The 12,607-nt window shown below is 41.2% G+C and overlaps 1 protein-coding gene across 1 annotated transcript in view; it reads right to left on the bottom strand.

Annotated features, from left to right (window-relative positions):
* Nucleotides 1-12,477, bottom strand: part of GRK4 (G protein-coupled receptor kinase 4) — a 30,593-nt gene extending 18,116 nt beyond the window's left edge. Inside the window, exons 1-3 of the mRNA XM_072334918.1 lie at nt 12,206-12,477; nt 2,364-2,450; nt 1,652-1,764 (exon numbers count right to left, since the gene is read on the bottom strand). Of these exons, the coding sequence (XP_072191019.1) occupies nt 1,652-1,764; nt 2,364-2,450; nt 12,206-12,257 (252 nt within the window). The 5' untranslated portion in view covers nt 12,258-12,477. The remainder of the gene's footprint in view (nt 1-1,651; nt 1,765-2,363; nt 2,451-12,205) is intronic.
* Nucleotides 12,478-12,607: the final 130 nt, after the last annotated feature.

Below are 12,607 nucleotides of genomic sequence, written 5' to 3'. Positions count from 1 at the left end.
ACAGTTACTTCTTTGAAACAATTTAACCTGGAAAAAATGGCATATGCTAAGCGAAGACAATCATGCCTTACAGACATCACAGTTTTCTTCCCTTTTAATACTGCTTAAGATTCTACTATGCCTTATATAAGCAACTTCTAGGGATGAAAAGCATGTACAGGTGTTGTAACAATAATACTACATCCACATTTGTCAGTGCTCTCCCTACTGTGTGCTGCCCATCAAAGGCTCCTGTTTATGTACATTTAACAATATTTAGCTCCACTGTTCTGGACTTCCATTTAATTCATCCTATGTACACCACTGACAAATTGGTCTCTGGAATTTGGTGCTAGAAACTGCTGCTGAGAGTCACAATCTTATGGTGAAATGTACCCGTAATGTAAGCCTAATTGCACAAAGATTCATTGACCAGAGGAAAACAGTTGCTACTGTTAAACATCATGCAGAATGAAAATAAGATATTTAATCCAATAAAGTAAAAAGTATTGTTTGAGATACCAAAAATGAAAATGGATACCAAATGACCACAAATAGAGGGCAGTTCTACTTCTCATTTCACACCAAAAGGTTCTTTATGCGGAACAAGTGTCTCAGCTTACACTGCCGTGCAAACAGAAAGGTAGATATGGAGGCACAGCAATAATTTCATGTGCTTCCTCACACCCTGCATCTTTCAGGATCATCTCACATTTTAAGAGTGTGAATTGTTATGTAAGTAAGCAGCAGTGCTACCCTACTTCTATCTACTTCAGATAATCGGTCCCTGAACAAAAATTTGGAAAAAAGGGGAATGAGAAGTTATTTTGACAACAAACTCAATTTCATATTGTATTTCACAGGCCTTGGATTAAACTATGAAGGAGAACAGACTAAAAGCACTGATTATACGCTCTTCTCCTAAGGACAGTTGCATACCTGCATACTCTTCTCATTGCTTTCTCCTTCCCCATGTGATGTAGTTTGAGGTTTGTTCTTTTGTTTTTTAACCAAACATGGTTGTGGACACACTTCCTCTTTCCCCTCATTCTTTAAAGTTCGACACCACGACGCAGACGTATCAAGCCAAAACACTTCCTTTTCCTTGCTCTCTAGAATTTTATTTCCCTCCTTCCACAGTTCCCAAGATACCCACCTCCATATATTTCTACAGTCAGCAATGTCTGACCAGCCTTGGGCTTCCATGGCAGTAGCAACATTTTCGAGTTTGCATAATGTAAGTTACACTTATTATAAACACATCCTTTTAGGTTCAAGTAGACATCAGCATGGTCCCATCATGCCTATACTTCTTACCATGTCAAAACTGCAGAGATTTTAGAGCAAACAATTTCCTTTCTGCTGGGTGGCTTTTCTCAGCTGTCTCTCCCATCTTGAGCATCACCAGACTACTTTCTGGCGGCGCAGACTGACAAAAGAAGACTGTGATGCTGCATAAGCATCACATAGATAATACTGATGTGTGCCTTTCAAACAGTGTTTTGATCACAAATCCAAAACATAGGATGTAAAGCTACTACAAAAATAAAGTTTGAATTTTTGTATGAATTTTGGCTGAGCTGGAATTGATTTACATACAAAAAAAAAAACAAAAAAACTAATAACCAAACTTTTTTTATTTATATACACGTTTAAGTTTCTCACTGCTTACCACTGCATCCAGAAATTCAATGCATCGTTTCAAGTCTGGTCTGGAATCGCAAAACTGCCTGAAGAGAAGTCTTCCTATCGGCTGTTTGTCACAAAGCTGGTTATAGTCTTTTTCTAAGAAAGAGTTGGGAAATAAATGTTTATCTTTTCCCACAGCAAGATCTGACTCCCATAACAATAACAGCAACCAAAAGAGTTGCAATTATCCCCCAAATATTTAAACATTCTTCCAGGCACATTTGTCTATTACAGACTATTCAGATTTATAAATAACAAAAATTGAATGCTTCATTGAAGTTTCATTCAGGACAAGGTTAGAAATAGAAAATGCTATGAAACAGCAATGCCAAAGCAAACAAGACCATTGCAAAGACGGAATATAGAATAAAACCAGAACAGATTAGAACATTACTACAAGACTAAGATAAAATAAAAATCTATTCCCATGTCATACAGATTACAATCAAATTTCTTGTTTAGTTCACAGTTTTGTGGATTTGTCTTCCATGATGAATTTCCTTTAAGAAATGCAGAGCTATGATACAGCTTTTATCTTCTCATAAATACTTATTTACAACTGTGGTGGGTTTTTTTTGTTTGTTTTGGCATTGTTTCTTTTCTAATCTACGTTCAGAGCAAGACAGAAGCCTTCCATTTAACAGCAGTGCACTCCTACTCTTCTTTTCTCTCATGCTGCTCCACAGGACACTCACCAATTGAGCATCTAATACCTTCACACTGACTAACAGGTGGCAACTTCAGCATCTCCCTCCATTTTTTGCTACGTCCACTCCGTTTGCCTAGAAGGAAAAAAAATGTACAAGCAATGTAAAACAAAACACCGGAGTATGTTTTGATTCTAGATAGCATTAAATCAGGTCACTTCTGCTCCCGTCTGTCTGACATATTTCATGTCTAAAAAGAAACTCACCTACAAGAATATCCAAACCAGTAACAAACTTGACATAGAGAAACTTTTATCTGAACACTAAAAATGCAGTGTTTTTTTTTTTTCCAACAGAAAGATTTTGCATTCTAACTGTGCATAGAAAGAAACTCCCCAAACAAAAGGGAGTAACAACAAATGTTGAGAATTACAAACATCAGTAAAGTCAGAAGCAAGAAAAAACAGTGGGAGTTACGTCTCAGCCTTGTGAAGAACAGAAACCCTTACAGGCATGGGATAAAATAAATATGCCTTAAAATACATTTTTAGATAAACAAGCTGCACTACATTTTCTAACAAGAGCGATGGTAACAATAATAAATCATCAGTGACAAATGATTGAAGACATGACAGCAGACAAAACGTCACTGTTGTAGTATCCAGGCCTTTTCAATGCTTCAGGTTTCAGCACCAGTATTAAACTAACTTAAAAATTTTATATACATATACACACACACACACACATCATATTTTTCACATGAAGGAGCTAATGTATTTTAGAGAACCATTTTCTACATTCAAATTGGAATCTTACACATCACTTTGACCTGAGAAGGCCAAATGCATTTGCAGAAGATGAGCACGCTTCTCAAAAGAGCAGAGACAAACACGCATACAGGAACAGAAAAATTTCTCATTGCAAAACATTTCAACGGAAGACTAATTTTTGCACTGCAGGATATTATAAGAGATTTTGTTAAACGATATGGCCAGATGCGTTTCCACATGACAGAATAGCAGCAAAAGCACCAAGACTTACTTTCTAACTGCACCAAAGCAATACATACTGTTAACCACAATGGGAGAGAGAGGAAGGGAGTTACCCTATGTAACCTGAATAGAAACCAAGCAGCAAACAGTACCGGTAAGCCCTTCAGAATTAAGTCGTTAGAGAGAAAGGAATTAATACCTTCAGAACAATTAAACAGATATAAGAGAGTCCTCTAATTTACATCCGAGTTCCACCAGTGCTGTCAGAGCAGCTCAGAAGTTTGCAGTTTACTGTACCCTCAGCTCACAGCAAACATAGCTGATCTTTGTTGAGACCACTGACCATTTTGTTACTGCTGCAACAAAACACCCTCAATTCCAAAATCAAAAGAAATTAGAAACACAAAAGCTTAAAAGCTGGTTTGTAGAGATTCTTTGAACTGATACTTAGTGCCTAAGAACCTCTCATTTCCTAATATTTCCGCACTGTCATTTCCTAATGTTGCTTTGCAAGTCATTCACCTCCTGAAACACTTTAGAACACAGATGTTTATGTGCATAAATATACAGTACAAGAACGAAAGATGAGGTTGTGACATTACCAGCATCATTAAAACAAACATCTATCATTTTAACAAAGTATTTTTTATGGTCAAGAAAAAAAGTTTAATATATGCTTGGGAAAAAACAACTCAAAGCACAAAGTGCACTTCTAATGGAACTGAACACAGGCAGAAATCAAAGAACACTAAACACTGACAGCCTGTACACATACATTGAATAGGATACGATAAGGTATGGATCAATGTAGGATCGTGAAAAATCATTGCTCAAAAGCATCAACCCAACTTCTAACTACACCACTAACCATGCCCGAATTACTTTAATGCCCAAACTGTGCTAAGAAAGTCTCATTTGTGCATGACACAGTATGATGAGTATAGAAGCTAGAAAGATAAACTGACCTAAATTCATACCACTCAGAAAAGTAAAACCAAACTGTGATGCATGCTTAGTCAAAACCAAACTGAGATATACGTGTATGTCATTTATTGAAGGACAACTAATGAAAAATAGTTCTAAAAGTCAAATTTGTGCATTACACTTCAAATCCAACACAAGAATTGCTGCATTTCACCACAAATATTTGGCAAGCTGGTCACTATGTGACCTTTATAAACCTTGTTCTGCAAGAGACCATACACTCTAATGCAGTTTTTATCATCTTCTAGAATTCAATGGGTAGGGACTTTTTGTAAGGGCATGTAGGAACAGTGTGAGGGGAAATGGCTTTAAATTGGAAGAGGACAGATTTAGACTAGATATAAGAATGAAATTATTTACTGTGAGGGTGGTGAGACACTGCGACAGGTGGTCCAGAGGGGCTGTGGATGTCCCCTCCTTGGGAGAATTCAAGACCAGGCTGGATGGGGCTATGAGCAACCTGCTCTAGAGGGAGGTGTCCCTGCCCATAGCAGGGGGTTGGAACTAGATGATCTTAAAGGTCTCTTCCAACCCAAACCATTCTGTGATTCAGTATAATATTTCATTAATGATACATCAGAATCGAATGCTTATCAGTACCAAATAAACAAACATACTTTCTCTTTGCTCTGAACTGATTATTCTTAAGATCTAAAGGGGAAAAGAAGGTAAAGTCTTTATGACTCAGTAACATTAAAAAAAAAATGCATAGATGCATGCACTGCATCCCCTACAGATAAGATAACCACTTCTGGTAAATGCTATGGAGTAAGTAACAAAAATAAAGAAATAAAGCAAGAAAAAAAAAAAAAGCAAAACCATTTTCCCATTTCTGAGGCAGTTTAAAACAAGTGTCAAATCAATAACAGTTGTGTTTTTTAAGAGTGTCTTCACACTGATTTCAGAGCTTCTATTTGGGACCTCATTCTCGAAGAAAGACCAACTGCTTGCTTCCCAGCACAGCAGCAAGAAAGCCATTAGATCAGCCTGCTTTATGGCTGACCCAGCCTTTCAGATGAATTACCACTCTTTCTCTTTCAGATGCAAGTTGCACATCCTTCTGGCCATCAATTATAGCGACTCATCTTTTATAAAAAGAAGGGTGGATGCAGCAACACAGCAGCACAATGAGGAAACATTACATTTGCATTTTCATGTACAGAAGTAGTAACTTGTTTTCTCCTACACTACTTACTTGTTAGGGCTAGAATTTCAGCATTTACCTCTTCACGTGTTTTTGCCTCTCAAAAAAAGAAATGCGTTATAAATTCAGATAGTTATATGAAAATTAATTTGCTTTCATTTTTTAACTTTTTTTAATCTTCAAAGCAACAGTTGAAGAACACACAAGGTGGTTGGCTTATTATTTATAAACAAAAGAGGACTGCAAAAAATAAAAGAACCTGCTGCAGCAAAACAAAGCAATCTGGTGTGGAAATACATTTAGACAATTAAGAACATTCTTCAGGTCACTGGGTAGACTTGCCACAGTGATCTTCCTTACAGACAAGATTTGCACTGAGGCTTCCATTTGACTGTGCACAGTGCTCACTGAACAGCCAGCCTTCCTTGAGACAGAGATAGAAAACTTGGATTCTGTCCTACAGAACAAAGATTACGAGAAGAACTGTCCTATCTTTGGCTAATCAAAGTACACAGACTGTATGTGGTAAGATTCAGCGGCGAGCTCATTGCCACTGATATTCTACCACTGAGCTGCTCAGCTGCCGCCCAGCTTCATCTTCCCAGCCTGCAAAGGACAAGCAAAGCATCTCTGTGGTTGAGAAGCACACAGCTATGCGGCACCAGGGGTGTGATTGCTACAACACCATTCTTGCAAAACTCATTCCACAAACCAGATTGTCAGATACTGGCTAAGAAATTCCTGCTGGGTCACACCCAGATGAACTCCGAGAGCACATAACTACACTAAGGACTGCAGCGAGCCCTCAGCGCTATAAATCATTTAAGCAGTTCAATAGAAAATGACAAAAAAAAAACAAAACAAACAAAAAAAAAACGATGTGGAAGCTCTACATCAGCTACAGCAAGATGCGTGAGAATAACACAGGTACATACCGGTCCTTGTAATAAGCCTGACCCACAGCAAGTTGCAGGCAAGTTTCCTACAAGACTTTAAACTGCTGTGAACTCAGATCCCCTCCTACTCACAGCTGCATCTTCCTCCAAACACTTTATGCAAAAGATTGAAGCCTTTCACTAAAGAATCAAAATACTCAAGCTCAATGAGGGCCTTCTGCTACCAAGTTGTTTGTAGACACTGCATGCTAATTAATCCACTGGAAGGCATGCCTTTGCTGTGCAAAATTCACCTTGAAGGCACTGAACACCATAGAACTAACACCTCAGGTCCTCAGATCAGAATGGTAAACACTAAAAGCATAAAAGACTGCTGCTGACTCAGGCTAGGAGGCAAGTACACACACAGCATCACTTCACAGTACTTCCTACTGGAGTAGGACCTTTGCTAAGGAACTGACATCTCAGCAAATACAAGTCATTCCACCGCTTAACAACCAGGTTTATCAGAGCAGCATCTACTAAGCTTAAGAAAGGAATAAATAAATAAATAAGGTTTTCTGCATAAATACAATACATGTACCTGGCTGGCTTTTATCTCAGCAAGTGTACTTGAATTGCCCAGCTGAAAACTCAGGTTTCAGGGAGGCACCTAGCTCTTTAGCATTATGAAGGCCAAGGCACTTCTAACCACCAATAGGAGGAAAAAAAGCCCATAAAGTAGATCGGTACATAAACACCTCAAAGATACCTACAGATTGTTACATTTTTAAACTATTCTTCACCCATCTGTATTCAAATGCCTTGGGTAAGACTCCAGAGAGGTAAGAGAGGTAAGCTTCCTGTCCTCTTGCACAACTGATTGCCAGAGCAGCAACGCTGCAAGCAGCTACAATCACACATATCTAGATGCATATTTTTGCAGCTTGTTTGTATGTAACATCATTTGGTGCTCCCAATGCTGGAACCACTTGAACTGGTTCTTCTCATAAGCCCTATGTACAATTCCAGCAATCACATGCATGTTACAGAATGCCAATGCATACATGTTGAACTGCTTCTACCTTTCTTCAGCAAGGATCTATTGAAGTCTTGTACCAACTCAAGTAAATGCAACTAAGCTGAGCTGGGATTTATTCATTTAACCCTGCATTCAAACAATATTATAACACATCTATTGCAATTACCACAGGATGGTTTGGGTTGGAAGGGGCCTTTAAGATCATCTGGTAATTCAACGAACAGTTTACTAGGGAAAAAACAAACAATAACGACAGTAAGAAAACTCCAGTTTTACAGAGCACTCTCGATGAACAAGGGCTCTTTAACACAATGGTACTCACTCATCTCAGGACTGCATTAAAAGGAAAAGAATCAAAACTCCTTTAGCAGATGGTGAATCCTGTAGTTACAATTGCCACATGTGAAACAACCCAAGCAGCAGTGTATATCAAGAGACCTCTCATGTTATGTTTATTTAGTAAGCGTAATTATTTAGATTCCAATATGCCCACATGCATTCTTCACACAGTTCGTTTAATAAAGGACTAAAAGGCAGACATTGTGCATAATTCCGTACAAACACAGGAAGACATGTTTCCTGCCACAATGAGTTTACAGCAATTTAAAACACAATGCAATAAGGGAGTGCAATAGAACGTAAGAGGCAAATAAGGGAAGAACAGACAAGAATAACAGCGACTGCAAAAACCTGCAGCACTCACATTAAGATCTGCATTTGCTACTGGTGAATGGACTTCCAAGAGTGAAATCCTGGGTATGAGCGTGTCTTTGTTCCCCACTTGCCCATACTCCTTGGATAACCGTAGCTTTTGGATAGACAAGCTGCAGTGAACAAAGTAATCTTACAATTTTATTCCAAGTATCTACAGTACAGGACCATCTGCCTGCGTATCATCAATACTATATGAACTAATATCTTTTACAGCAACCAGAAGTAAGAATTATTTTACTTGCAAAATTATTTCAGGGATTTTGTTTGTTTGTTTTAAACCTAGACAGATCAAACACACAATTTGAGTGGGCTGCTTACTTTTTCTGCAGAGCTAAATCAATACACTTCAGTTCTGAAACGAGAATCGTTCAAGGTGAGCTCCTGCTACCACCACCTTGGAGCTGCACCCAATGATTATCAATGAGCAGCTAATGCTTGGAAAACTCCTTTTGAAGAAGAAAACAATAAAACAAATCCACCATAAGAATCTCTGCACCCTAGATTAGCTTTCAGCTGATCTACAAGCCTCTTGACCCATTCTGCCATCACAGGCTTGAACCAATACAACCAAGAGCCTGGGGGCAACGCCACTTCTGACAGGTACAATCTTAATCCACTTTAACTAAACACGACATATAGCATCTTATATACCCAAAAGCAGGTTCAACTCACGTTTACATACCGCCCTGACCAGGCCGCTAGAAATGCATTTTCAAGTGGATGCAAATAGATCAGGTACCTCTGAAATGTACTCCTGGCATGGATACCCACTTGGAGTAAATTGCCACTGACTTCAAAGGAAGGACGGATCTACCCTCTGGGGGTATCTTTTTGGAGATGAGCACTTCAGGCAATGAAAAAGGAAGGCTCCTAAACTGCTTAAAATACGGATCTCTTTCCAAACATTACATGAGGGATGCTGAAGTGGGTGTGCGGCTAAAGATCTACTCAGAGGATTTACTGGGAGTGCCTGAAATGGTTGTGAAAATAAAAACTACCAATATAAAAGAGAAAAGTGAATATAAAATAAGAAAAATGCTTTTTTGTTTTTTTTGCTTTTTTGTTTTCACTGAACGTTTCTTTCAGAATAACCTGGTGTCTATTTATTATTTGGCCACATTTCTGGGATAAATTCTTTAGTGTCTTTTCAAATGAATGAATTTCAAAACCATTTCTGCTAGGATAAAAGGAATGCTTGGGTTCCTCTGCTCTAACACAGAATTAAAATGTATATTGCTATGCATCATTTAGTTAAGACACAAAAATCTGTGTCCAAAAAGAAACCAACAAAGGAGACAGAGAAACACCTTTACAGTTTCATTATCTCACAACTCATACTGCTCTCTTCTTCTTTTTCTCATATAGGCTTCCCACAAAAAATAAGATACGCACAAGAGGACCGGGAGCTGGATTAGCACAGAAGGTCTCTTATCCCAAGAAAGTGGGACAGGGAATCCCAGAACACCTCGCACTCAGCTTCCAACCTGGAGGCAAATAGTGCTGCAGGCAGGCCAGCTCTCAGCACAAGCAGGTCAGCTGGAAGGAGGAGGGAAAAGAGAACTCCCGCTATGGCTCCTGACTCCTCAATCTTTCATCCATAAAGCACCACAGGGCTCTTGGTGTTATCACCAAGTCTAGTAGTAGAGATGTACAGAAGTCACTATGAGCCACTTTGAACACCTGTGTGCACAGCTAGCATTTGATTATTTAGCAAGTCATTAAGGTAAGTAATCCTCACAGCTTTCCTTCTTCACATAAAGAAGTACTGTATTGCTACTGATACATTGTAAGTCATTATTGGAAAATTACAGGCTTCTATTAAAACAAGTGATTTAAAAAAGCATCTGAATTCTCTTAGAGAATCCAACAAGCAAACATTCACATTGGGAAGTGCCTAAAGTAGACAACAGATTTGGGACCACAATAGGGAACGTCAGGTCTGGTTTACGGGCTTGGTTTAGATGTGGTACTATTTACCAAGCACTTCTGAATTGTCATTAAGCCTCTGCCATACCCTCAACAGATAATAAGTGCTAAACATATTTAATTCAGTTTCCTTATTTGCAAAATGAAGAGAACATACCTATGGGGCTGAAAAACTCAATAAGATGCTTTCAAGGGTAGAGTTTTCCCTACTTACTTCATTATGAAGGAATATTAAGTTAGACCATAAAGCATACATTAATTCTTTCAGCATGCCCCAGCAACTATAAAATAAGAGCACAGTGCTTTCTATCTTATTACTTTTGCTTATACAATTGAAAGACAGCTAAATACTCTTATCAGGTCTTCCACATGGCTGAAGAATCAGGAGGAGGATTTACTGGTGTGCCTCAAGCCTATACGTGGAAATCAGTAAAGTTGTTATTTTAGCTACTTCAATGAGAAACAGTAAGTCTGTACTTTCCTACTCTCTCACACCTCTCCATACACTTCACCACCTCCATAACATCTCACTGTAAGGAAGACAATTCAAAGTCTGCTTTTTTCATTTCAGGGGGAAAAAAAAATGTGATATACAAAGTGCCCCAAACACATGGACACAGACCTGGAAATGTAAGACAGCTTCAACCAATCAGTCAATGGAGTTTTAGAGCTTCAAAGCCGGAAATAACATTCTCGTGAGCGCTTACACAAAAGGCCAATTGGAGGCACACAAGAGTAACAGTTTGCTACCATTACTTTTATAAGTTTCACGTCAGGTAGAACTGATCCTCACATCAGCTGCTGTCAGAGTTTCATTTACTTCATTGAAATATCTTGTTTGGTCAGTTCTACCACTGTAATTTACTTTAAACATAGTGAAACCTTAACTAAAGTGGCAACCTGACATTAAGCAGCCACTTAAAAGCTGTTCCAGATTACCACCCCGCTCTTTGTGGTGAGGCTTTGGGCACAGTAAAGCTTAGAGCCAGATTCCACTTTCCCTTCATTTCTCAGATCCCTTTCAATGCAAACTCCAAAGCCAGGCAGCACCACCACAGACATGTACTGTCGGTGGAACCAGCCAAAACATGTCCTCGAGTCTGAGGTGGTCTTTTCAGCAAAGGTTGGGAAATAGCCCAAAAAACTGCAATCGCTGTTCTGGTTTTTAAACCACACTTCAAAGCCTAAGAGTTGATTTTCCTCTCCTGCTGCTTAAGGCAAATTTAACTGGATACACACATGGCGTAAGTGCCAAACCCATTTAGAGTTGGAGGAGCTTGCAAAACATACGGGGGGAAGATACTGTTGTTCTTACTCACTTTTAAACAGCTCAACTGAACTAATGGGGCTTTGCAATGCAATTAAGCAAAGTAGGATCCAATCCAAAAAGAATATGCACATTTCATAGCTGGAAAACAGACTCCACACTGAGCACAGAAGTAATCTGGAAAGGCTTCTGAGTGACCATTTAATGGACAGTTATTTATGCGAAAAAGCTGAGGCACGATCGTGCTTGGGGGCTTTTTCTTTTCTACAACCAAGCGCTAAATGAAATCCTGTATCGACTAGAAGCGCTTATGAGTAGAGAGAGAAGCCTTCAAGCCAGGGTGCTGCGGGGAAGCGCCTGTCAGCATTAATCCAACGGAAAACAACACACCTAACGTTACATTAATGCAAAACACAGGCAGCATTCACCGCAGAGAAGAACTTCCACAAGGTAAAGTACGAGGCTCTTCCAGGGAAGCCCCAGCCCACTTTTACGCACATACACATCGATAAGTAAACCGAGAGCTACAGACGAACGGTCCGAACACATCCGGCGAAACCTTCCTCCGAAGCCGGAGCCCGAAGGGAAGAGGGAAGGGCTTGTTTCAGGGAAGGGTTTGTTTCAGGGAAGGGTTTGTTTCAGGGAAGGGTTTGTTTCAGGGAAGGGTTCGTTCCAGGGCCGCCGCTCGGCCCCGGCAGCCCGGTGCAGGTGCCCGAGGGCAGCGCGGCGCGAGGCCGACTCCCGCCCCACCCCACGGGGGTCTCCGCCGCCCGCAGCCTCCCCCCCATCCCCCCTTTCCCCACCCTCTCTCTCCTCCTCCATCACTTCCTCTCCCCGCCGGCCCCTCTTCCCCTCACCTCAGCCCCTCTTCCTCTCCCCGGACGTCCCGCCGCAGCCCTCGCCTCGCCCTCCGCCTCCTCCTCCCCCCTCCTCCGCTCTCGCTCACCCTCCCGGGCTTTCAGCAGCACCGTGTTGGCCACGATGTTCTCGATTTCCATGATCGGGGGCTCCTTCCCCTCAGGGCAGCCGGAGCGGAGGCCGGCCCTGCTGCCTCCTTCGCCCCCTCCTCCAGCCCCGCCACCGCCGCGACGCCAAGCCGCCGCTCATCCGGCCCCGCGGGACCTCAGCGCCGCGCTCGCCTCTTCCCCATCACCCGCTGCTCGCTCCGGCACCGGCCTCCCCCCTCCCCGAGGGCGGAGGCAAGGAGCAGGCAGCGCCCGCCCGCCCCGACCATCGCTCGAGCGCCCGCCTCAACCGGCTCCGCCCCGCCGCCGTCCCCGCCCCGCTCCCTTGGAACTACAACTCCCAGCAGACATCGCGCGACAGATCTCGCGCTCTCCCAGGCGCG

The sequence above is a fragment of the Excalfactoria chinensis genome, chromosome 4 (genome assembly GCF_039878825.1).
Source record: "Excalfactoria chinensis isolate bCotChi1 chromosome 4, bCotChi1.hap2, whole genome shotgun sequence".
Lineage (NCBI taxonomy): Eukaryota > Metazoa > Chordata > Aves > Galliformes > Phasianidae > Excalfactoria > Excalfactoria chinensis.
The sequence above is the reverse complement of the archived record's forward strand: the minus strand, read 5'-3'. Positions and strand labels throughout refer to the sequence as shown.